Source organism: Amblyomma americanum, chromosome 11 (genome assembly GCF_052857255.1).
Source record: "Amblyomma americanum isolate KBUSLIRL-KWMA chromosome 11, ASM5285725v1, whole genome shotgun sequence".
Taxonomy (NCBI): domain Eukaryota; kingdom Metazoa; phylum Arthropoda; class Arachnida; order Ixodida; family Ixodidae; genus Amblyomma; species Amblyomma americanum.
This window is the reverse complement of record NC_135507.1, coordinates 19,102,393-19,124,853: the sequence shown is the minus strand read 5'-3', so window position 1 is coordinate 19,124,853 and position 22,461 is coordinate 19,102,393. Positions and strand designations below refer to the sequence as shown.

Here is a 22,461-nt window from a genome sequence, read left to right as displayed (position 1 = left end):
GAAGACAACACGCGGGATCTAAGGCTACGCCGATGAGTCGGTGGTGTAATGCAGTGGCGAGCGAAGCTGTTCTATTCGTGCAGCCGCGGGTTCGAAGCCCGTTCGCTGCTATGGCGTGTTTTGTCAAAGTAATTTGCGTAGTTGGCCATGAAGCCTGCTGGCTGGCTGCCCACAACCCTGTGGTGCCACCGGCTTCGGACACACAAACATCGGCAAAATCTGAGATTGGGGTACTGGCACACTAAAGAAGCGGGAAACCACAGTTCATTTTCTAGTTTTATACTCTTTCTGGTTCCCCACGCGACAGGTAATAAAGCTGACAAGGGCTGGAAATCAATCAAACGTAGCTTTGCGCAATCAGGAAAAGTGTTTATGAACTGTTCTAAAGTATGAAGTATTAAAATTCTAAGCAAACTTGGGAGTTCTTCACTGCGTACGCGCGAGGAGTGGTGCTACTACATTGCGAGGTATCTCCTCCAGAGTAGAAATTGAGGGTGGCAAGAACGTGGTCCGAGGGTGATGTTCTGGTGTTCAGAGTGATAAGGGATGGTGTCACATATAATGGGGAATCTAAAATAAAATTATGAAGGAAAGAGGTGTGAAGAAGACGAAGAGGTTGGCGATAAGGATGACGTGGATTAACCGAAGACTTAAGAAGATGAAGTAGCATTCGGTGAGGTGGAGAGAAATGATAGGTGGAGAAGAGAAGAAGGAAAAGACGACGACAAGGCTTACGTGGACTAACGCAAGGCTATAAAAGGGCGAGGGAGAGCGAGGCACGATGGGGGGGGGGGGGGGGGGGGAGAACAGAGAAGCGGAGGATCCGGCGGGTCAGGAACGCTTCGGTTGGAAGAGAGCGACACCGGCTACTGCTCCGGTGAGCTCGCGTTCTACGGCTTCGCATCGTGGACTTCCTGCCGTTCCTGAGCCCGTTCTGGGGAGTGAAATGAGGACGCTACCACCTGCTACGGCTAGGGGTGTCTCCAGCGCTGTTGCGACCGATCCGGGTGGTGCCCCCAACGCCAACAACACCGGCATCACCTCCACGGGCGCTTGTATCGGGGGCTTGTACGACGCAGCCAGCGACGCCAGCCACTTCATTGCCACTGCCATTTCACATTGCCACTGCTGGACGGATGGGTGTCTCCACTTGTGACGCAGGAAGTCAGACACTAACTTGCCAGAGCACTACGACGCGCGCTGTCCGAGAATATGAGAAATGAAGAACCTGCACAACGATGTCACCGGATTTGCAGGTTTATTGTCCAACCTTTGCAACAGCCACAAACCCGCGTTTGCTCTGCTTTACCGAATCTTCATTTCTCTCCAGTGGCGGCTTTGAGGCCCAACCTCGAAAGGCGCGCGAGCTGCCGCGCGCAAAATATGCCGCTTTGCCGAGATAAGCAAACCGCAACGTGTTGTCGGGGTCGGCGTGAGTAGCAGCCACGAGTGAAACGTGGCGAAAGTAATCGCACTCGGCCCGCCATTCAAGCACAAGCGAATGACAAGGCGACCAGTCACATCGAGCTGCGCTCCAGCTATCGTCAGCGGTCGCGAACATGTCGAAATATTATCTTGGCAACAGCGCCCAACACTTCGCGGCGCTGGCGTCAGTCCAAGCCGGTGCAGGCCACGCTACGGGGCGTTCGTGTTAAGCATTTTGTTGAGCGCACTGACGGCAGTCGTGGAGGGCCCACGCCGGCAGTTTGCACGGCTGCTGGCTGCCTTGACTGGTCATCAACTGCATGCAAGCTTCCACTGCGTGTGTACAAGGAGCGGTTCAGATCGGTAGCATCCAATCCTCGCCACTGGACGAGTGAACCTGGTGAAATGCGTTTTAGTTTGTTCTTTGTATTTCGAATGATGTAGGTGGAATATAGTTTGTTCGCGCCGTCGATTTCGAAATACATTTTATTTCAATGCGAGAGCATGTAATAGCTCATCAGCAAGGAAACTCGAACCCGCCGTGGTGCCTCATGGGTTCGGGCGCTCGGCTACTGAGCCGGGGTACCCGAGTTCGAACCCGACCACGGCGGCCGCGTTTCGATGGAGGCGGAAAGCAAAATGCGCCCGTGTGCTGTGCGATGTCAGCTCACGTTAAAGATCTTCAGATGATCGTAATTATTCCGAAGACCCCCACTACTGCTCTTCTTCTTTCACACCTTCCTCTATTCCTTCACGATGCGGTCCAGGTGTCTTCCAAGAAGTATAACGCGTAAGGCGCCATTTCCTCTCCTCAAAAAACACTAATTATTTATTATTCATTAGCATCCTTCACATACAGTGGCGGCGCAGTAACAACGGGTGGAAGATGATGAAGGCGATGGTATCCAACGCGCAGCGGGAGAGACTAGTGCTATAGAGTGCAGCGTTGGTCGAGTGGTAGATGACGATGGTAATGATGATTAAAACATCAATTACTTGAAATCCGTGCTCATTCCCCATATACCGGGAGTCCTTTCGATACTGCGCTGCTCTTGCCCTATGGGTCAACGCCCCCTGAACTTTTTGGTCTAAGCAGGACAGCATTCCTTCCCACCACAAAATCGTCGGTCCTTCTGTCTCAACAAAGCAACCCTGTTGACGTGACGGCCGGTTCGAATCGCACTCTGGCTGGAGTATTTTTCTCAGCTGGCTATTTCGGAATATATCGGTTAGTTACGCCCTAGAAGTCCACTTCAAGCTCTCCCCAAAGTTCGGCTAAGGGCTCGCCGTGGCTTTCGGATCATGTTCGCTTTAATTGGCCGAGTATGAGAGCTAAAAGAATATCGTACTTAAAACGCTTTGTCTTGCACTATAGACCGCCGCCATTGTCGCCCTCTGAAAGAGAGAAAAAGATCCTTAGTCAGTGGCTGCACCGATCGGCAGGCCTGAAGGCATACAAATCATTAGCTGTTTCGGTTCCTGAGGGCGTCGTGCTTGTGCGATAGGCTGGGATTTGGCAGCATGCACGATGTCCTTGCTCCTAACCTTATCCCTCTCTTCGCTTTTGCATCTGGCATTCTTTTTCATCCAGTGAAGGGTAGCTAACCAGAACAAGCTTCTGGTTACCCTCCTGCCGCCATCTTTCCCTCCCTCTCTCTCTCTCTCTCTCTCTCTACACTCGTTGCGTGGACTATTGGTGGACTGCAGTTCAAATGCGACGCTGACCGTCCTGTTTTCATATCTCGCACCTCCTTAGCCCGTCTTCGGAGCTTTTCGATGAGCCTCGGCACCGTGCTAGCCTTCGCTTCTGGAACAACGCGGCACTGATCACCCTAGATATCGCAGAACCGGTGACCCGGCGCCATAGTGAAAGGAGGATCTCAGCGAACATTGTACACTCGGGATCAATTTGAAGCTGATCGCTTGGTGAATCCTGTGCAGGGTACACTCGACGCTTGGCGCTACATCACTGTAAATTTCTCTCTCTCCTTCTTGAGCTTAACGTACTCGAATAATGCGTTCTGTCGCAATTCATTTTTGCCAGAAGGCCGAAAAAATACATGGGCATAGCTGGTGCCTTAACACTGGCCCCTAACCTACGGTGCACCCTTTAAAGAAAGTGGTGGTCACGGTAGAAAAGAGTTGTTCGGCTTCTAGAGGCCGGCAAGGGCAAATTAGTGGGTCGAAACAGATATTCGCAACGTGCTTTCTTTCGCTATTTTTACTGTGGTAACGTTCCAGGACAGCCGATCGAGTGAGCGCGGTTTCGTCAATAGCCAACCATACTCTGTTGCCGCCTCTCCTATCGCGATGAACAGGTGACACGGCGCTTGCTTGCAACAGCCTGAAAAAAGTCAGTCGAGTGCGATAGCCTGAAACTTAGGTGAAACAATGCGATCAGCCGCCTAAAAAAAATAAGCAAAGGTTTCACAATAGCATCAGTTGGAACACGTGCGATGTAACACTGAAGATAAGGCCAGCCGCTTCTCGGCACGGCTGGCGAGAATCGGCGAGACTGGGCCTAAGCCTAACGGCCAGCAGCAATGCGGCGGCAGCAGGGCGTCGCCCTTTCAGTGGTGCTCGGGTGCAATTTTATTAATTATTCGTGGCGTCGTTGGAAACTGACCTTCACTGAATGAACTAATGAAACCCTTCTTGCTTCCCTCGTCGAACTGTGGTGTCACATGAAACCCTGTTTCACCTGAAACCCTATAACGTAAAGTTATAGCCTGACAGAAATTCAGCACAGCCCAGCTATTACCGGCGCCTGACAACGTCGTGTTCGTACCAGCTGTTGGTCTGTCCATCGCTAAACACGTCAAATCACCTCTTCAATAGCGAAGAAAGAATTTCTGCCAGAGTGCCACTGTAGGCAGCTTGTGATCGAAGTGCGGTGTTTTCTGCGTCGCCTCTTCAAAGGGTGGACTTGGCTTGCGTGGTCGGAGCCTTCCCAAAGCTTCAGCCATGGCAGCAGGAACGGTAAGTGAGCGATTACAATCGGTCAATTCTGCAACTCGCACTGATGAATTCGCGAGTTTAGCAATATTCGAGCTTTCGTTAGAGTGGAAAACGCGTTGAACGCACATACTAACATACCGTAAGGACCTATATTTACCCCCGGGGATTTCTTGCGCCGGTCGCGGAGGAATAGCTGCAAGAAATGATAGGCAGCACGCAGGGATGTGTAGATGAGAGGGGATCGCTGATATAGAACTTACAGGCACGCCTCAACGCGATCGTCTGTTTTAGAAAGCAAGAAGGGAAGTAAGCACCGAAGTTGTCGCTCAGAGCGTAGTGCATGCAGGATTAGGAATTAGAAGCACTGTTCTTTCCGGTACCGCAGGGAACCAACCTTCGTACCAATGGGTTCAAGCATCTCCCGTAAGAGAGCCGAAACGAAATGCGGGGATATTAGCCGAGAGAGGATACCGGTTCGATACCCTGCTCTGGAGGAAATGGATGAAAGGACGTCACGGTGTATGAGAAACGGTAGAGCGCTATTCTCTAAAGCTATTCTCTAAAGAATGAAAAGCCGTTCCCCTTCATAACATCGCAGAAGCCTTAAATTTGTGTCCGAGGAAGGCACGCGATTGGCTCTCATCGGCACGCTTTCGAGTGCTCCGTCTTTCATATCGATTGCACTGGACCGCATATGTCGAGGAGGAGGCCCCAAGTTTCGCCGAGACTACAGCATACTCAAGTTGCGCTAATATAAACTGTGTGCGGAGCCGGGCATTTTTCTGCCTCACCTTGACAACTGAGCACGCGCCGCTTTAATAAGTCGCAATTAGTACACAGAACCAGAGAGCGTTCGCAACGTTGTCGCAAACACTTGGCGTGAAATTCCGAATTATTCGGCTCTGTCATACATAACCCTATTGCGTGTCGCACAGGTCGGCATTAACTCGTTGATTTAGAAAGCATTGTCGCGTTCTTTTTTTTATCTTTTTATGATCAGTCATAGCAAGAAGCGGACCACATTCGTGCAAGCTGTCGCAGACGCGATGCGCTGCCGTGTTACAACTCTATCAGGATTCGTTCGGTTATCTTAACACTCTGCGCGATTATCTTTCCCCTCATCATTCTTGTTGACCACCGCCGACGCGCGGCCTTGGCATCGTCTTTTCGCCATTGCTCGCGTGTGCGCGCCAGAAGTGATTGGAAGGCTGGCAAAATGTCGAAGTTTTCCGCATATGGTTTCGCAATGCTCGAAATTGTTCGCGAAGATGCATGTATATATACGGCCTTTGTCAAAAACAACAGATGTGATTCCCTGAAGATGTTGTGAAATTTTTTTAAAATAGGCTTTTTGAGTTAGAAGAGCGTTTTTTTTCTCCATAGCATTGTCAGCGGTATAGCTCATCAGAATAGAGCTAGAACGTGCTAATCAGTAGGCTGGTGAACTGAATTCTTTGATTATTATTCTTAGTCCCAACTAAACGTTTTGCTGAAGCCTAGTGACTAGTTTTGCTGATGTGTTCTGCACTCAGCCTTCTTGCTGCATTGAATGGCGTTGGAGTAGTTTATCAGGGGGTGAAACTTCCTACACTTTCCAGCGGCCACGGTTTACAGACGGTATCGTCAATTCCTTCTTCAGTTACATTCGTATTGAATGGTGTTCGAGTTATCTCTATGGCAACGGATGGCTTAGACACTTGGGCGCGGGAGTGTTCGCATGGCATCTGCCTCACGTCCGGACTGGTCCGAAATCGGGCTCGTAGGGGAGGTGGGTGGGTGGGTGTATCGTCGTCCGTCTGCTACGCGCGGCCGCGCGCCGCACTTTACTTCGATTTCGTGCAGCCTTTCTTTGCTCTTGTGGCATGTTAAAATTGGTTGCGCTACTAGTCAACAATGGTAACCGCAGCGCTAGGCCATGTATGGAACAGAGAGACCATTTTTCATGGTTTTATAGACACATATATCCATCCCCTTACTTTATATATATATATATATATATATATATATATATATATATATATATATATATATATATATATATATATATATATATATATATAGTAGCGGATGAAATGGCTTTAATACAGGTGAAAGCTCGGTGGATGAAAGCTGGTCGCCGACGGCCCAGAGCCCAGATCAGACTGTGCGCGCCTCTCTCCTCTTCTTCCTCGAACTCCGCGGCGTAACAATTTCCCCGGGTGCAGATGATTCTCGTCGCCGAGAAAGTTAAGTAGATCGGCGATGGCAGCGCTTCAAGCGAGCCACATGAACAACTTGTGTCATGCGGGAACGGCGTTTACCCGTCGTCACTTTGGCGACGACGCAATTCACGTCAGTCAGTTGGTCCAACACAACGAAGGGGCCATCGTACTTGTACAGGAACTTCTCACACAACCCTATTTTGCGGATTGGCGTCCACAGCCAGACAAAGTCTCCTGGAGAGTAAGTCACGGCACGATGACGCAGGTCGTAATGTTCTTTCGAACGGCGTTGCGAGGCCAGGGTACGTAAACGGGCTATACGACGGGCTTCCTCGGCACGGCACAGTATCTAGCCAACCGACTCGTTTTCGTTGGGGGAAAACGTGAAGATCGTGTCGAGAAAAACGCGGGGAGTTCTGGCATAAAGCAAATAGAAGGGAGAATATCCATAAAAAAACAATATGCCCTGCCCTGCCCTGCCCTGCCTGCCTGCCTGCCTGCCCTGCCCTGCCCTGCCTGCCTGAAGGCTGTTTTGTGGCAGGCTGCTCACTTGCCCACAGTGTCAGGCGGCAGCTAAATTAATCGTGAGAGGTTGCTCCGGAAGATCAACCTAGATCGCAACCCAACTCAAGCAACCCAAGTCCCACCGATGGCAGCACCTGCCTTGGAAGGGCAGTGGCGCATCGCTTCACCGCTGCACCACTGCGTCAGGAGCGGTAAAAAGACTCCCAGGGATCCGAGTGTCAAAGAATGCCCAATTCTGTATAAGATGTTACGTGTTCTAAGGCGGGAACGACGCAAGAACGCCCCGGGCACAGCACACGGGCCGAGAGCACAGGGCCCGCACAGAGCACCCAAGCCCACAGCACGCACACATCCGAGACACTTCGTTCACCTCGTCTTCACTAAGAATATCCGTTGCAATATGAAAATTAAACCATTATCGATATCCGAACAACTGTCATCCGTGAACACTAGATCTAAACGCCGGAACCGAAGTGAAAACCGAACTGCTAGTGCAGATAATTGACATTTGGCCTAACTAGGCAAATGACCATCATTTATTTTTCCTCCGAAACAATTGAATACCTTGGAGTGGCTTCAATGCATGGGGTGAAATATTCAGAAATATGAAGCGGTGGAAACGTAACAAAACGCAGTATGGCGGAATAATTTCTTAGTACGGTACGCCTCGCCATCTAAATAAAATTAGTCTTCTCTAACTGGAAGAGTAAGAATGGGGAGGGGCGCACATGGCATGCTGCCTCAGATCATGAATGCCAGTTTATCAATATCCCCCAAGAGAAAAGTATACAACAGCTGTATCTTACCGGTTCTCACCTATGGGACCATGGAGGCTAACGAAAAGGGTTCAGCTTAAGTTAAGGACAACGCAGCGAGCCATAGAAAAGAAAAATGATAGGTGTAAGGTCAGAGACCAGAAGCGGACAGAGTGGGTAAGGGAACAAACGCGGGAAGTTTTGTCCTAGCCGAAATCAAGAGGAAGAAATGGGCTTGGACATGTAATGCGAAGGCAAGATAACCATTGGTCCTTAAGGGTAACGGAGTGGATTCCAAGAGAAGGCAATGTAGGTGAGCGGGTGATATTAAAATGTTTGCCGGGACACGGTAGGCGCAGCTGGCAAAGGACAGGGTTAATTGGACAGACATGGGAGAGGCCGTTGCCCTGCAGGTTGATGATGATGACAGTTGAACCTCGTTATAACACAGCTGGAGGGGCCCAGCGATTACTTCGTTACAGCCGTGGCTTCGTTATAGCCCGTGTTGTCCGAGCTTCCAAGAGGAATAGGCGTTTCTTCATTATACCCAATATTTTGTTATAAATTGTTTCGTTATAACGAGGTGCAGCTGCACACTGTCGGCAGCAGAGAGAGTTTCTCAAAATTACGCAGGGGAAAAGGTGGCGCCAGCGTCTATGCTAGTTTCTTAAAGAGCACTTTATCCTCCAACGCACGCCGGTAACATGACGCTTCGTATTTGCTTGGCTAGTGCTGAGCCGAAAAAGTGGATTATGGTTAGCAAGCAGTACGTGCTTTTTAAGAAAAAGAGCGCAAAATGATCACGGAGGCAGGAAGAACAGACACCACAAACGAGTCAGCGCTTGTGACGTCTGTTTCTTCTGCGTCCTTCGTCTCTTTGCGCTGTTTTTTTACAAGATGCTGTACCAAACATAGACCTATAGCTGCAACCAGAAGAAGCTGGCACACGATTTTCCCATGATTCTACCTACTGACCTCGGAAACGCACCACAGCCAAAAACTACCTACAAGGTATATACTATGCGTACACACTATATTAAATAAGGCACCATGCTTGACCCCTCCCCGTGATGTGCCCAGGTACGAAAGTACAGCTTCTTCTGCATCTAATCATTTAACCTTATTAATCAACGCATCAAAAACTCGGCACAGCTGAACGCTACTGAAACTTCTTTTCCCTACGAACAATGAAAGCAATTTCTTGTGGAAACCCTACAGAAAGGAACTACAGTAAGTGAAATTCTGCCTTCCATGTGACGTTACTTCTGTTTCTGTGACGAGCGAAGAAAATTGGTGTCTGCTTTTTTATTAGGTCCTTTATGTTTTAGCGGAGTTTAACGCCCCAAAGCGACTCGGGCTATGGTGGACGCCATATTGATGGGCTCCAGATATTTCTGCCACCTGGGGTTCCTTAACGTGCACTGGCATTTGCACAGTATACTGGCCTCTAGAATTTCGCCTGCATGAAAATTCGACCGCCGCGGCCGGGATCGAACCCAAGTCTTTCGGGTCAACAGCCGAGCGCCATAACTACTGAGCCACCGCGGCGGTTGTTCTTTTATTAAAAATGCGCGCTTTGGTGATACTTCATCTATCTAGATCGCTATGTTGCACTGAGCAGTGATAAACTATCTCGCGTCTCAAACGCAGTGCGTTTTCTCATTCATCAATGTAGCAGCTGCGTCCTCGCGTGCGGCTACGTGTGTATTCGTCAGCAGTAACCGGGAATGGAAGATAGTTCAGTACCGGCTTCATCTCTGCGCAGTCCGCTGGCGACGAGTGCGGGCAATACAAACGGGACACACTTGCGGTTATAGCCGTAGATGCCGTAGCCGAAGAACAACGTTGCGAATATCATCTTCTGGTACCCCCTGAGCTGCATACTGCCATTTGCAATGCCCCGGATAAGCGGCCCGGTACTGCCGGCCATAAATGGGGACAAAATACTTGCTCGGTGGGTTAGCCTTTCTGCTGTTAAGATGCGTTCGACTGTGCACACGTGTACACCAGGCGCTCGCGCTTGTAGTTGCATGGTGATGATGGCGAAGTCAGAAAAGTATTTAGTGGCGATGCAGATGCAATCTTTTAGTTTTGTTAAACTGCACCTCGTATTTAAAGGTTTTGTGTTGTTACTCGTGCCATTTCATTTATATGCTGCCTCACCTGTAGTAATAAACCGTTTGGTTGTTAGTCACCGCTGGTGTTTTGTGCTTCTCTTGTGTCTCGTCTTTGCGCTGTTTTTCTAATTCGTAAAAGGTTTTAACGTTGCTGCCGGTTTTGAATGACATAAAACCTTTACCTATAAAATATGTCTCGGATATGTCTCCAATTTTTCCCACATTATCAACAGAATGTTTGAAGTTTGAGTTTTTCCTGAATATTTAACAAAAAAAACACACACGCTTTCTACCACTTTTAAAAGTTGGTTATCAACAAGCAGTCAATAACTACAGACCTATATTGGTATTCAATTCAAGTTTATTTGCATCTATACATGTACAGATGACTGGAGTGCAAAAAGCCAAATGAATTCGGCTTGACGGGGTCTGTACACCCTACAGAAATGGCATTATACACAACAAAGAGAACACAAACATACAATAATGCATAAACGAAAAAAAAGCATTATTGAACATTCTATAACCCGACCGCGGCTGCTGCGTTTTTATGGAGGAAAAACGCTAAGGCGCCCGTGTGCTGTGCGATGTCAGTGCACGTTAAAGATCCCCAATCCCCAGGTGGTCGAAATTATTCCGGAGCCCTCCACTACGGCACCTCCTTCTTCCCTTCTTCTTTCACTCCATCCCTTGTCCATTCCCTCACGGCGCGGTTCAGGTGTCCAACGATTTATGAGACAGATACTGCGCCATTTCCTGTCCCCAAAAACCAATTATTATTATTATTATTATTATTATTATTATTATTATTATTATTATTATTATTATTATTATTCTATAACAGAAATACATACGGGTGAAAAAATCAACGCTAGAATGCTGCAAGGAATTAAATTACAGAAAGCGTATAGTACAAAATGATACAAATAATACAGCCTTGAAACTCACCTCTATAAATAATGAGTTATTTACAAGCAAAAAATTGGTTAAGTATTCATGGCGTCAGTGTATACCACAGCAAAGCAAAAAGAAAAAGATATCCACAATGAGCCCATTAAAAGGAGTGGTAGGTGTCTATTGAGTTTCTAATGAGTTTAATAAAGATGGCAGTGTGTGGCGTAACATTTGTTGACCGTAGTTAGTGCGCGCTTTAGGAACGTACCATGTCAATAGGAATGTACCATTGTCAATAGAGACAAATGCTTGAAAAATTTCGTGTTCTGTTTTATCGCAGTAGTGAAACGCTTGAGTAAAATACTACGACATATGGAGGTGACCGGTTGTAAGTTAAGGGCGCTGAAAAGAGGCTGCGAATGAGCGTCATATGAAGAATTCGCGATAGCGCGCAATGCTTTCTTCTGCAATAGAAAAAGTTTTGTGACGTTAGACATCGTGGATTCCCAGACTAAATGACAGGAATTCAGATGGGACAGGAAGGAATACAGAGTTAAAAAGAAGTTTTTTTCACGCTCAAGGGAAGAAAAAAAATCGAATTTTCGTTAGTATTCCCACAACACGAGCGATTTTGTTAGCAACTGAGTCTGTATAAAGATTCCAAAGTAAGTTTGCTTGAAATACGACCCCGAGGCATTTAATGGATGGCACAAATTTGATAATAGAGTAGCCCATTTGCAAATGGCCGTCAATGTGGACATTTTTGTTTTAAGGTTGGAAAAGTAGAGCCTTTGTCTTGTTCAAATTTATAGACAGTGAATTCGATGAACTCCATCGATTAAGTTCTCTTAAAGCTGCGCTCGCGAGAACCAACAGGTCCCTTGCACAACCAGATGTAAAAAAACAGACTACTGTCATCAGCGTATATGATGAATTGGGTAGTGGTCATTTCCAAAGTGTTTGAAAGTGCTTTGAACAATAGGCTGGAAAATGTTTTCAATAAATATAATGCAATAAATTACATGCAATACGGGTCTGGAAGAAACTATCGTCGGAACTAGCATTACTAGACATCAAACATGTCATAATAATTTCGAGCGTAGACTTTATACACTTCGCTTATTTCTGACTTGAAGAAAGCAGTTAGATTCTGTGTTGCACACCATTCTCTTATCTAAACTAAATACGTATGGGGTGCGCGGAATCGCTCTAGATTTAATACACAGCTGCTTATCAGACCGCTATTAATACGTCAGCGTTAATCAAGAATCTTATTCATATGCCAAAGTAAAGAATAGTGTTCCCCAGGGGTCTATTCTCGGGCCGCTGTTGTTTTTAATCTATGTAAATAATCTGTGCAGCATACCAAACTCCGAAAATAATTATGTACGCAGACGACACTAACGTTTTTTTCGTGAGTGATTCACTTATTCAACTTCAATATGATGTTAATTATTACTTGAAACTCCTTTCGGGCTGGCTTAACAAGAATAACTTGGAGCTCAATACCAGCAAGACAAAGTATGTGATATTGACATCCATAATCAAACCAATCACCTCTAATATTAAGCTTAATTTTCATGGTTTCAGTCTAGAGCGGGTTAAGGTCCAAAAATTTTTGGGCGTGTGGTTTTAGGACACCTTGTCATAGAATGTTCACGTGTCGATACTGGCGGCCGAGTTAAGTAAGGCAGTAGGTTGTCTTTATAAACTAAGCCCATTTTGACCACAATGGCTCAGAACCTCGCTATATTATACGCTTTTCTACACCAGAATGTCTTATTGCTCGCTAATGTAGGGAACAACCACGCAGGGCAATTTTCATAAACTGATTACTCTACAGAAGCGTTGTTTGAGCATATTCGAAAACTACCACGGGCATCCACAATATTTACCGACAGATCCAATATTCAGAAAGTACTGCCTGATAAACGTTAACCCCTTATACTGTTATAGGCTCTTGCAACATGTCCAGAACCAGAAATTTTAGAGCGCAGCAAACTCCGCTGCAGAGTATTGCTTCCGCAGACATAGCAGGAAAATCCCTATATTCAAGACAAACTATGGTAGGCAACACGTACAGTTCCAAATACCGTCTCTACTAAATCGCCTAGAAAAACTTCTTTATTTCAGCAAGCCAATTCACAAAAAGTTCCTTAAAAATTTAATATCGCAAGAAAACGTTGAATTCATTTCATTTATTTTTCTTGTGCTTTTATGGCCTTATAGCATTGATGGTCTTTCAGTGTTGCTTGTTTTATCCCTTTTGTCCCCTAAAAAGGGAATTAATTGTTTGCAATTGTGGTTTTATGTTTCTGATGCCTAATTGCATACGGAGCAGAGGCCTTTGTCAGGATTCTTGCCTTTTGCCTTTGCTCCGGTTTCTGTAAATCAGAATGAAACAAATAAACTGAATGAAAAAAAATTACTGGTGTACGGGACTGGAAGGTACAGAGTTTGTGCGTTCCATAAATCTGTAGATTTAGATCGCTGCAGTTAACTGGATGTCTGGCTGTCGCAGTCTTCGTGGCAATTACAATCATTTCCGCGCGTGCATTTCTTCTGACGCTTAGTGCTTCGCAGTAACACATAACTATAGTTCGCGCTATGTATACTGTTTGTTTCATAAATACCGCTTTCCCGGTTAAAGCTTAATTCAGGCTCTGATCGAGAATATAGAAACACGAATCTTTAAGCTCTTTCTTCCAGGCGTGTTCCTCCTTGAGAGCTCGCGACAAAGTGAAACGTGATGAAGAAGAAGCTAAGCATGGCGGAAGAGCAGCAGTTCTGCGGCACCACCAAGACATCGAATTTCGATCCGGCTTTCACAAATCCCATTTCCTCCAGATCAGTGGCAGGCCGCGAGGGAAGACACCGGAAGATGAAGAAACGAAAAAAAGAACCGGGCAGAGCTACTTCGGAGCAAAATGAGGATGCATCGGATGCAGCAGCTGCCACTGCCTCTCCCGGACACAGCAGCGCAGACGGGACCAGTAGCACCCATGATCCGCTGCTCCAGGACCTCCAGGAGCTTACCTCCAGGACGGATTCGCCCTCACGCTCCCCAGTGCCCTCTACCAGCTACCAGGAGCGGCAAGCTACGCTTACTACCCCTCTCAAGGATGAAGCAGGTTAGTGTACAATTCGTTTCCGCACTACCTACGACTAAGGTAAAGCGGCTTAGTAACGGCTACTTCTTCTGGTGTGCATTGAAAAAACTTTTAACAAACTATGAACCAACTAGCCCCCTGAGAAGTACTATAATTTAAATATGCTTTTTCTGACCATTTTAAATGCATCTGTGGCATGAAGCCGTCATAGTTTTTCTTTTAGATGCCTCTATTCCTCCTTTTCCTCCCCCACCTTCAGCTCTTGATCTCGTCCTGAGCTCTCTAGGCTTTCAATTTTTATTTTGTCTTACCTTTGTGGACTGCTGCAAGTCCCAGAGCTTTAGCAGACGAACTCTTCGCCACAAGTTGATTTATACTCGTATTCCCCCCTTGTGTAAAAGATTTTAAGCTCGACGACTGAAAGCGGAAAAGTAGCGCTCTTACATTTTGGATTAATACAAGCCTTTTATGAAGCCGCTCGATCTATAGACGATGAGTGGCACTTTTTTCTGGCTAACTCCATCTTACACGTGAATTGAACAAGTGGCGACGGGTTCCGTTGCAATTCATGTTGAACTCACTGCTTATTGTAAACGCGTGCACATAAATCAGCATATGGGCTGCTCTGAGCAGGATGGCCCATAGCTCCGTAGTGTTTTTGCAGGAATAAAGTGGTGAGACGCCGTGATAGTGAAGTTATTGTTTTGTAACTAGAGCGTAAAGGTTGGGCAGCCGAAATATCAAATCAGAATTCTATTGCCCTTTCCGGACAACCATTTGCACAACGGTTTGGTTTAGGTTTATCTGGGTTTAACGTCCCAAAGCGACTCAGGCTATGAGAGACACCGTAGTGAAGGGCTCCGGAAATTTCGACCACCTGGGATTCTTTAACCTGCACTGACATCGCACAGCACACAGGCCTCTAGAATTTCGCCTCCATTCGTAATTCGACCGCCGCGGCCGGGATCGAACCCGCGTCTTTCGGGCCAACAGCCGAGCACCATAACCACTCAGCCACCGCGGCGGCTCACGTGTTGGTTACCTATCATACCGAGCGCTCATGGTGTCTCCTGTGTTCCGTCCTTGCGCTGTTTCAAATATGACCTGAGGGGGCGCGCTGCCTATCCAGTGTGCGGAACGCAATCAAAGGAGGCTTTTGCAGTTGGACATCAGCCACGTTCATGTAAGCTAGATTGAGGTCTCCACTGACCCACGGAGCCGGTTGTGCGCCTTTCCTTTCGTGAAAATGAACGGCCATTGCAAAGTTGTCAACGCCAATGAACTCTATGAACGCCGTCTGCTCACTTGTTTAGTTTGGTTTTTGAGGAAAGGAAATGGCACAGTAACCGTCTCACATATCTCGGTGGACACCCGAACCGCGCCATGAAGGAAGAAATAAAGGAGGGAGGGAAAGAAGAAAGAGAACTGAAAATTGAAAGTTGCATTTTGAGGAAAGGCGCGGCGCTGCGCAGCGGCGGAACACCTGTGGCTCGGTGCTACTAGTGGCGCATGCGCAGTAATGACTAGGGAGCGAGAGAGAGAGAGAAAGAAATATCCGCGGCGAGGCGCGCGTTGTGACGTCAAGTGCCTCCTCGGAGCCCCGCCACAGCGAAATCGCAAGTTGGCGGCCAGTAAAGCTTTCGCTTTAAAACCACTTGCCGCCGGTTGGATCCGAATCCAACACCTCCGCATTTCGCATCCGGTTCTCTACCAACTGCGCAATGACGTCGGCTTTCCAATTTTCTGCTTTGGGGGGTATTTATGTGCATGTTACTAACCGAACCTTGAGTGTGTCCACCAGCGCCATCCTCGTCCATAGCGGCGGACGTAGAAAATCCTGAACTACCGCGAGAGACGCGTAGGAACGTTATGATAGCTATTGCATCAAGACCGTCAGATTCGAGGCCCCGTTCTATTCCCTTGTCTACGGCCACTTGTATATTTACCTGCCCTGGGTCTCCGCCGATTTTTAACACTTTGACCATATATGACAGGATGATCCTCAGAGCTGCATTCCATTACTGGAAATCCACAGCGAGTAAAGGTTTTTCTTTTTATCAAATTTGAGTTCATGTAGTCTTCATGTGAATACTTTAGATATTCCCACACAAAGCACCTTCTGTGGGACATTTCTTTCATGATTAAAAATAGGGACTTACTTCATACATGCCTTGCGTATCTCTGCAGTGACGGAATCAGCCGAAAAGATACCGTGTGCTGACCAGGCACCCGCAGCTGACCCGTCGAACGGCCTCGACTCCGCCACCAACCAGGCGGTTAGCGCTACGGCTTTGGCTGCCAGCGTAACGAGCGGGTCTAGTGATTTGGTGGCGGCGCACCAGCCATCCCCCGGCATTGGAAACCACGTAAGCATATACCATCGGCAGAGTTCGGACGCCGTGTACTCTGTGATTGCTTCTGCAATCGCGTATTGGTCTAAACCAATATCACAGCATGGGTGTCACCCGTGCATATCTGCATCCAAATGGTGCCTACAGCGGTGTAGGAGCCATATGCGGTGAGAAGTGTGGGTGTCGCCTTTTCAGACAAGTATATGTCTGCTATGGTGAAGTCAGCGAGGACCGTTCCAGCCATCTAAAATAGCGACACCCGCAGAATAGCACGCCTGGTCGACGTGGTGGTCATTCATAGTTACTCAGCGTGTGTTGTATTCGTCTCTGCCTCCTGTCCCTGTTTTTTTTTCACTGATTTACCACCAATGCCTGTAAACACTGATTATTCCTGGTTCAAACCTGTAGGCTTCTTTTTGTGTTCTAGCAATGCTGGTTTGAAGTAGTGCGAATGTTACTCTTAGTGTGCACGACATGAGGGTCGAAAATATGTGCGTTGACAGAAAATAGGATATTCGTCGACTTCGGGATATCAGTCAAGTCGAATTCCCTTGCGTTGCAGCAAGGTCTAACGCCGTGTTTGCCCTCATCCTCCTGCAGGCCTCCCAAGGGGAACCAGTGTTAAGCGGCTCTGGTCCTCAGAGTCACTGCAGCATTGAAGGCGAAATACCGTGCTCAGTTGCTGCTCAATGTGAGTTTATTCGCGAATAAATTTATTTCTATTTGTTCAACCAGCTACAATTATTCCCTAGCTCAGCAAAAGGCATAGCTCTGAGCAAAATATCCATTAACAATTGGATAGCCAGAGTAACTTAGGGGTGTGGCCTTTATGTGTAGCCTGGGCAGGTAGCCTGAAAATGACAGCGGCAGTGCAGAGTTCCCGCCCTAAATCAGATGCTGCAGGTTTTCATTGTGAGTTCAGCTCTATAGTCAAGTACAGCTCAAAAACGAAGCGGTAGATGTCCCTCAAAGAAGACGCTTCAGCCAATCCCATCGACGGATTTTCATGACGGCCGGGTTAATCAGATTATGCCACCCGATTATCTTCCACCTGCTGTGATGTCACGCTTGCAGGTCTAAGGAAACTAATCACAACGTCACGAAAATCGGTTAACGCAGTTGGTTGGACGGCTTTCATTGAGAAGCATTTGCCGCTTGTTTTCAGTTGTATCTGACTTAAGTGGCTTCAAAAAAATTTAAATTTTCGCAACTGGTGTGTCCCACGAACATCTGACGCCGGGGGTACATGCAACTAAACGGGAATCTCTATGTAGTGCATCCGCCTAAAATGAACTCTAGGCCAACTTTGGTGCATTTCTCAGCTTTTTCCATGCAGCTGCGCGCAAGATATTTAGTCCTTAAGCTTTGTTTTCACATTAGGAACGCATGAACAACAGTTCTGCTGCCATAAGTACTAATGGTAGCGTTATTGTTTTCAGAATAACTGCCAGTCAACGCAGCAGCGATCATTGATATTTATTTTAAATGCTACCGCTATAATTTGAGAACGCAGCAGAAGGGCGAACAAAGTGAAAAAAAAAGCTTAGCCTAAACAGTGCACTGATGCAATGCTTGCAAAAAATAAGTACAATGGTGAAAAGACAATGAATAACGTATGTTAGAATAATAAAATAGAACACTAATAAACACATTACATGTCTACGAATAATGTGTCCCATCGCAATGAATAAGCCAAACACACAGTGCGAAAAAACATGAACAAGAGGGAGCAGGCAGGACGGGCGCTGTACGGGAAACACAAATGTATTCAAAACACGCTCTTTAAGCATTTGCAACATTACTGTGAGTGCAATTTCAAGAAAAAGCTAACCGCTGAATGCCGTATGTTTCACCTAAGAGGTTTTGAAATTTTTAAAAATTGTTTTTTAACGTTAGAAGAGCGCTTGTTTCCGCATAGCATTGTCAGTGGCGTAGTGCATCCGGATACCGCAAACACGCACTAACTATAGGCTGGTTAACAAATAGAGAGAAATTAAGTTTTAACTAATACTGTCAGTATGTTTATTTGCTGAGATGCGTGTAGCCCACTGCAACTACTATACATATCAGTTTCTAGAATTTCGGAAATGCAGTTACACTCGACGCTGTGACCCAACAAAATTGAAAGCCACAAGTTTAAGGCTCTTGTTAAGCGGCAAAGGTGGCGTCGCCATTGTGCACAGAAACTCACGTTAAAAATATCAACTTTTCTTGACGTGGCATAGTGGCGCCGCTATGCGACGGCCACCATAAAGCACGTGCGATTTTATCTACGGCGTTGCCTCAACAGATGGCGTGTGAGGAGTATAAAGTTTTTTTTTTTTTCCAGTGCAGAACCTGCATACAGGTAGAACGCTCTTTTGTGGCCAAGTGATTGTGTGTGTAGTTCAGTCAGTACTTATCGATGTGTGCGTATAAAGAAGCAAAATTGTGTGCTTAACCTGCAGTGTAAAAAGTTCAAAAACAAGAATGAAGAAACTGTGTGGAGAAAATTGCTATAAATGTGGTAATATGAACAAAGAACAGTGACCTTATGTGAAGAGAAACCGCTGAAGGGAGCCATTAACGCTATCACTTTATAAGTTTAAATGCTCTTGATATGTTTAAAGCCTACCCTTAATTTTTGTAGCCATATCGCACCAAATGTCTTGCGCTTCCAAGTAGGTTTCTTCAAAACAAACCCTCTAGTGCAAGTAACTCGTCTAAAGAGCCAAAATTTGTTGTGCGATAGTGCCGACAGTAACCTGCGTTTTCGGAATTCTAAAAACTTGTATGGATAATACTTACGGTGGGCAACACACATCTCAATAAATGAGGAGATTAACAGTAATGTTTAAAAAATTAACTACTTTATTTTAGTTAACCAGCCCATTAGTTCCTACGTCTGAACTGTATTATGATGCGCTAACCTCTGATAATGCTATTCCAAAAAAGCGCTTCCTTAAGTTTAAAATGGTATTTTCAAAAATTGCAGAAAATCTTAGGTGAAGCACCCGGCAGGTGCGTGTAGCCTGGATAGCGACCTTTATTTTGAACTTCACTTTTATTGCTGACCGCCTTCTCATTCTTTTTCTGGCTCAGACGGCAGCGCCATGTACCCCATCTCCCAGCGTCCACTTCGACAGCATGACAAGGAACAACGTGTAGGGGTCGCCTGCATACTCTGCCTTGCTGCTTCTGCGCTGGCCACTGCATCGGCGGTGGCGCTCGCGGTTTTGCGTACGCAAAGCAAAGATTTCACAGAATCGTGCTCCAGCTTTGACTGTCAAATGGCGGCACGCTACATGCGTTCGCTCACTGACACCAGCATCGAGCCCTGCAAAGACTTCTACAGCCATGTCTGCCGCAAGTGGGACTCTGGCGCTGAAGGCCTCAACTTCTTGGACATGGCGGTGCAAGACCTGGAGACCTCGCTCAACTGGACACTGCTAAGCATAGGAACAGGCCGAGAGCAGTACTACGGAGCCGCTGAACTTGTCCGCTTCTACACATCTTGTCATAGTTATTTGATCCGAGCATTTAAACACGGCGTTGAAGCCGCGGCCGCTGTAGCGCTAGAGCTCCTCGCCAGAGACTCGTCCCTGCTACGCCTGCAGGACACCCAAGCACTCTTTGCTCAAGTCATTGGCCTTTCGTTGATGAGGGGCCTCTACACCGTGCTTGAGGCCAGCCTCGTTCGCCATCGTGACAACGTGAGCATCTATCTTTCCAGGGGACAGACGCTGGCCGAGAAATTGGGCGAAAGGAACGAAACCAGATTGCTTAACAATTACCTAAGACCACTGTTTAATGCAACACGTGCACTACTCGAAAATGCGGGGTCGCTCTATGAAGAGGACACAATAGCTGCCATCGAGAGTTTTGAGAAAGAAATGAAACCACTTAGAAAGCGCCACGCCATTGAAATGTTAGAAGAGGCCAACTTCTCTTTGTTTAATTCCACTGAAGATGTTATTGGGAGCGCAGGGTGGCTTAAGGTCCTGAACGCAGCCTATGGTGCGAAAGTGCCACTCACGCAAAGTAGTTTCCTGCTCTCCGACTGTTTCGCCTGTGTGAACAGCACCATGCGTTTGCTGGCCACGAAGAAACAGCAGGCGCCAGCCTACGTTTTCGCCCACGTCCTAACCGAAGTGGGTCAGTTCTTCTACATGAAGGATGACCGCGGAGTAACAGGGGCATCAAACGCCCCATCGACGTGCCTGAAAGCCAGCTACCAAGTGATGCCACTAACAGCGTGGTCTAACCTGTACAGCAACTTCAGCCACAGTGCAGCGGCTGCAGACTTGCGCACAGAGGATTTGTTCGAGCGAATCACTTATCTGGCGTCCTATGCCATTGCCAACGAGAATGAAACGATTGCAAATAAGAATATGATCTCAAGAGCGCAGTCTTTTTTAACTGTGTCTAGAGCGCAGATGTTCTTGTATAACGCGACCCTAAGCCAAGCCACGCGAAAAGCTGGAAGTTTGTTTGACGAGATTGATAGAGCCATCTGGGAAAATTTCCCTAAACTGTTTCTTACAGCGAAGACACTGGAGGCATCGAGGAGACTTCAAGACCCGGTATCCGTGAACCAAATGGTGGAGACCAGCTTCCTCCTAAAGGGGCGCGTAATTTATCACGCAATGCAGAACTCTGTTGTTCTTCCCCCCGCCATGCGCCGAATGCCTATAACCTATCCTCAAAGTGTTCCCGTGGAGTATGACTTGGGAACAACGGGAGTTTTAATTGCGATAGAACTGTACCGAGCTGCTACGCAGTCTGTGTCCATAGACGACGCCTCGTGGGCCAAATGGTATCAGAAAAGGTTCAGAAACATCCAGGATTGCTTCGATGACGCCACCGTCACTTCGGCGAACTTCTCCCAAAAACTGGTAACAAGCGAAAGCGCCTTTGAAATGTACGTTTGGAAGCATGCGTTTCGCGTCGTCCTGGACGCGCTCAGGGATATCTACTCGCCGAGAGGTGGCCTCGGCTTTTCCGCCGAGACCCGCTGGGTGGCGGCGCAGCGTACTTTCTTCAAACGTTTCTGTCTTCTTTCTTGCGGTGGCGGAGGCCTCGGCTCGGATTTTGACAGAAAACTTCGCTGCGTTCTTCCAGTATTAGCTACCAGCGAATTTCGGGACGTATTCAGCTGCAAAAAGCCGCAAAAGAAGAAACTGAACGGCATCTGCTCGAACTTGTGACACGCGGGCTCTTCTCCACTACTCATATTTGCTTTGCAACTGCCAAAATTTTTTTTTTCATTTATTCCTGAATTCAGACAGCCAATGAGAACTTGCTGCGACATAACAGTAACGATCATTTTTACGCTAATATGTTTTTGTTCGGACTATTATTAAAACCCTCCTTACCGCTAACTGTTCCCAATTCACGTGCGCTTTGTTAAGTTCTAGTGGAGGTTAAGAAAGAACCGATCCAGTTTGTTTTTGGCAACGTACTTCCTGCGGGGTCCTTTTTTTTCCGGTATTTAAAGAAAGCCTACAAAATAAGAAAAAAACGCATGACTACGCTCATGTGCTACCACATTCCAGTGCTTCCAACCGTCTTTGAACGGAAGGAACATACGCGCCGACTGTGCCCAAGTGAACGGCCGCATCTCAGTTCGGCGGGCTACAAAATTATAAAATAAAAAAATGCAGAGGACACTTAAGCTTCGCCTTAAGGGTATATCAAGCGATAGCCTAATGCGTTAGACTCCATTCCGAGCAGTTTGACACCTTTGGACGCATTTTTGTTTTAATTGTTGCAATTAATCGATCAAGTACACACTATAAATTTCCTTAATTAGCATAATTAAGCATTGCTTTTTCATTCTGAACACTTTGACACCTTTGAACCCCCTTTTTTTTTTCTTTTTTTCCATTTCTTTAATTCATAAATTGCCATGATTTAATTTACTAATCACCCCGGCCCTATCACACCCTAATCAGCCATCAGTCACTAGGGCCACAAATTACCACGATACGATTTTTTAAACCAGCCCCCCATGATTTCCGACATGCGGTGCCGACTACTACAACGCCGACGGCTTTTCGACCGAACGAGCTGTATACGCTGTCGCGTAAAACGAAGGCTACCTTGAAATGCACAACTTCAGAGCTTTTTCTCCCTTTTTAGGCGAC

At 46.9% G+C, this 22,461-nt stretch overlaps 1 protein-coding gene across 1 annotated transcript; it reads left to right on the top strand.

The window, feature by feature from the left end:
- The first annotated feature begins 13,264 nt into the window (after positions 1-13,264).
- Positions 13,265-22,132, top strand: LOC144111194 (uncharacterized). Its single transcript, XM_077644382.1, has 4 exons — positions 13,265-14,006; positions 16,173-16,351; positions 16,937-17,027; positions 19,418-22,132. Exons 1-4 carry the CDS (start codon positions 13,625-13,627, stop codon positions 21,520-21,522), a joined length of 2,757 nt encoding a protein of 918 aa, XP_077500508.1. The 5' UTR covers positions 13,265-13,624; the 3' UTR covers positions 21,523-22,132.
- Positions 22,133-22,461: the final 329 nt, after the last annotated feature.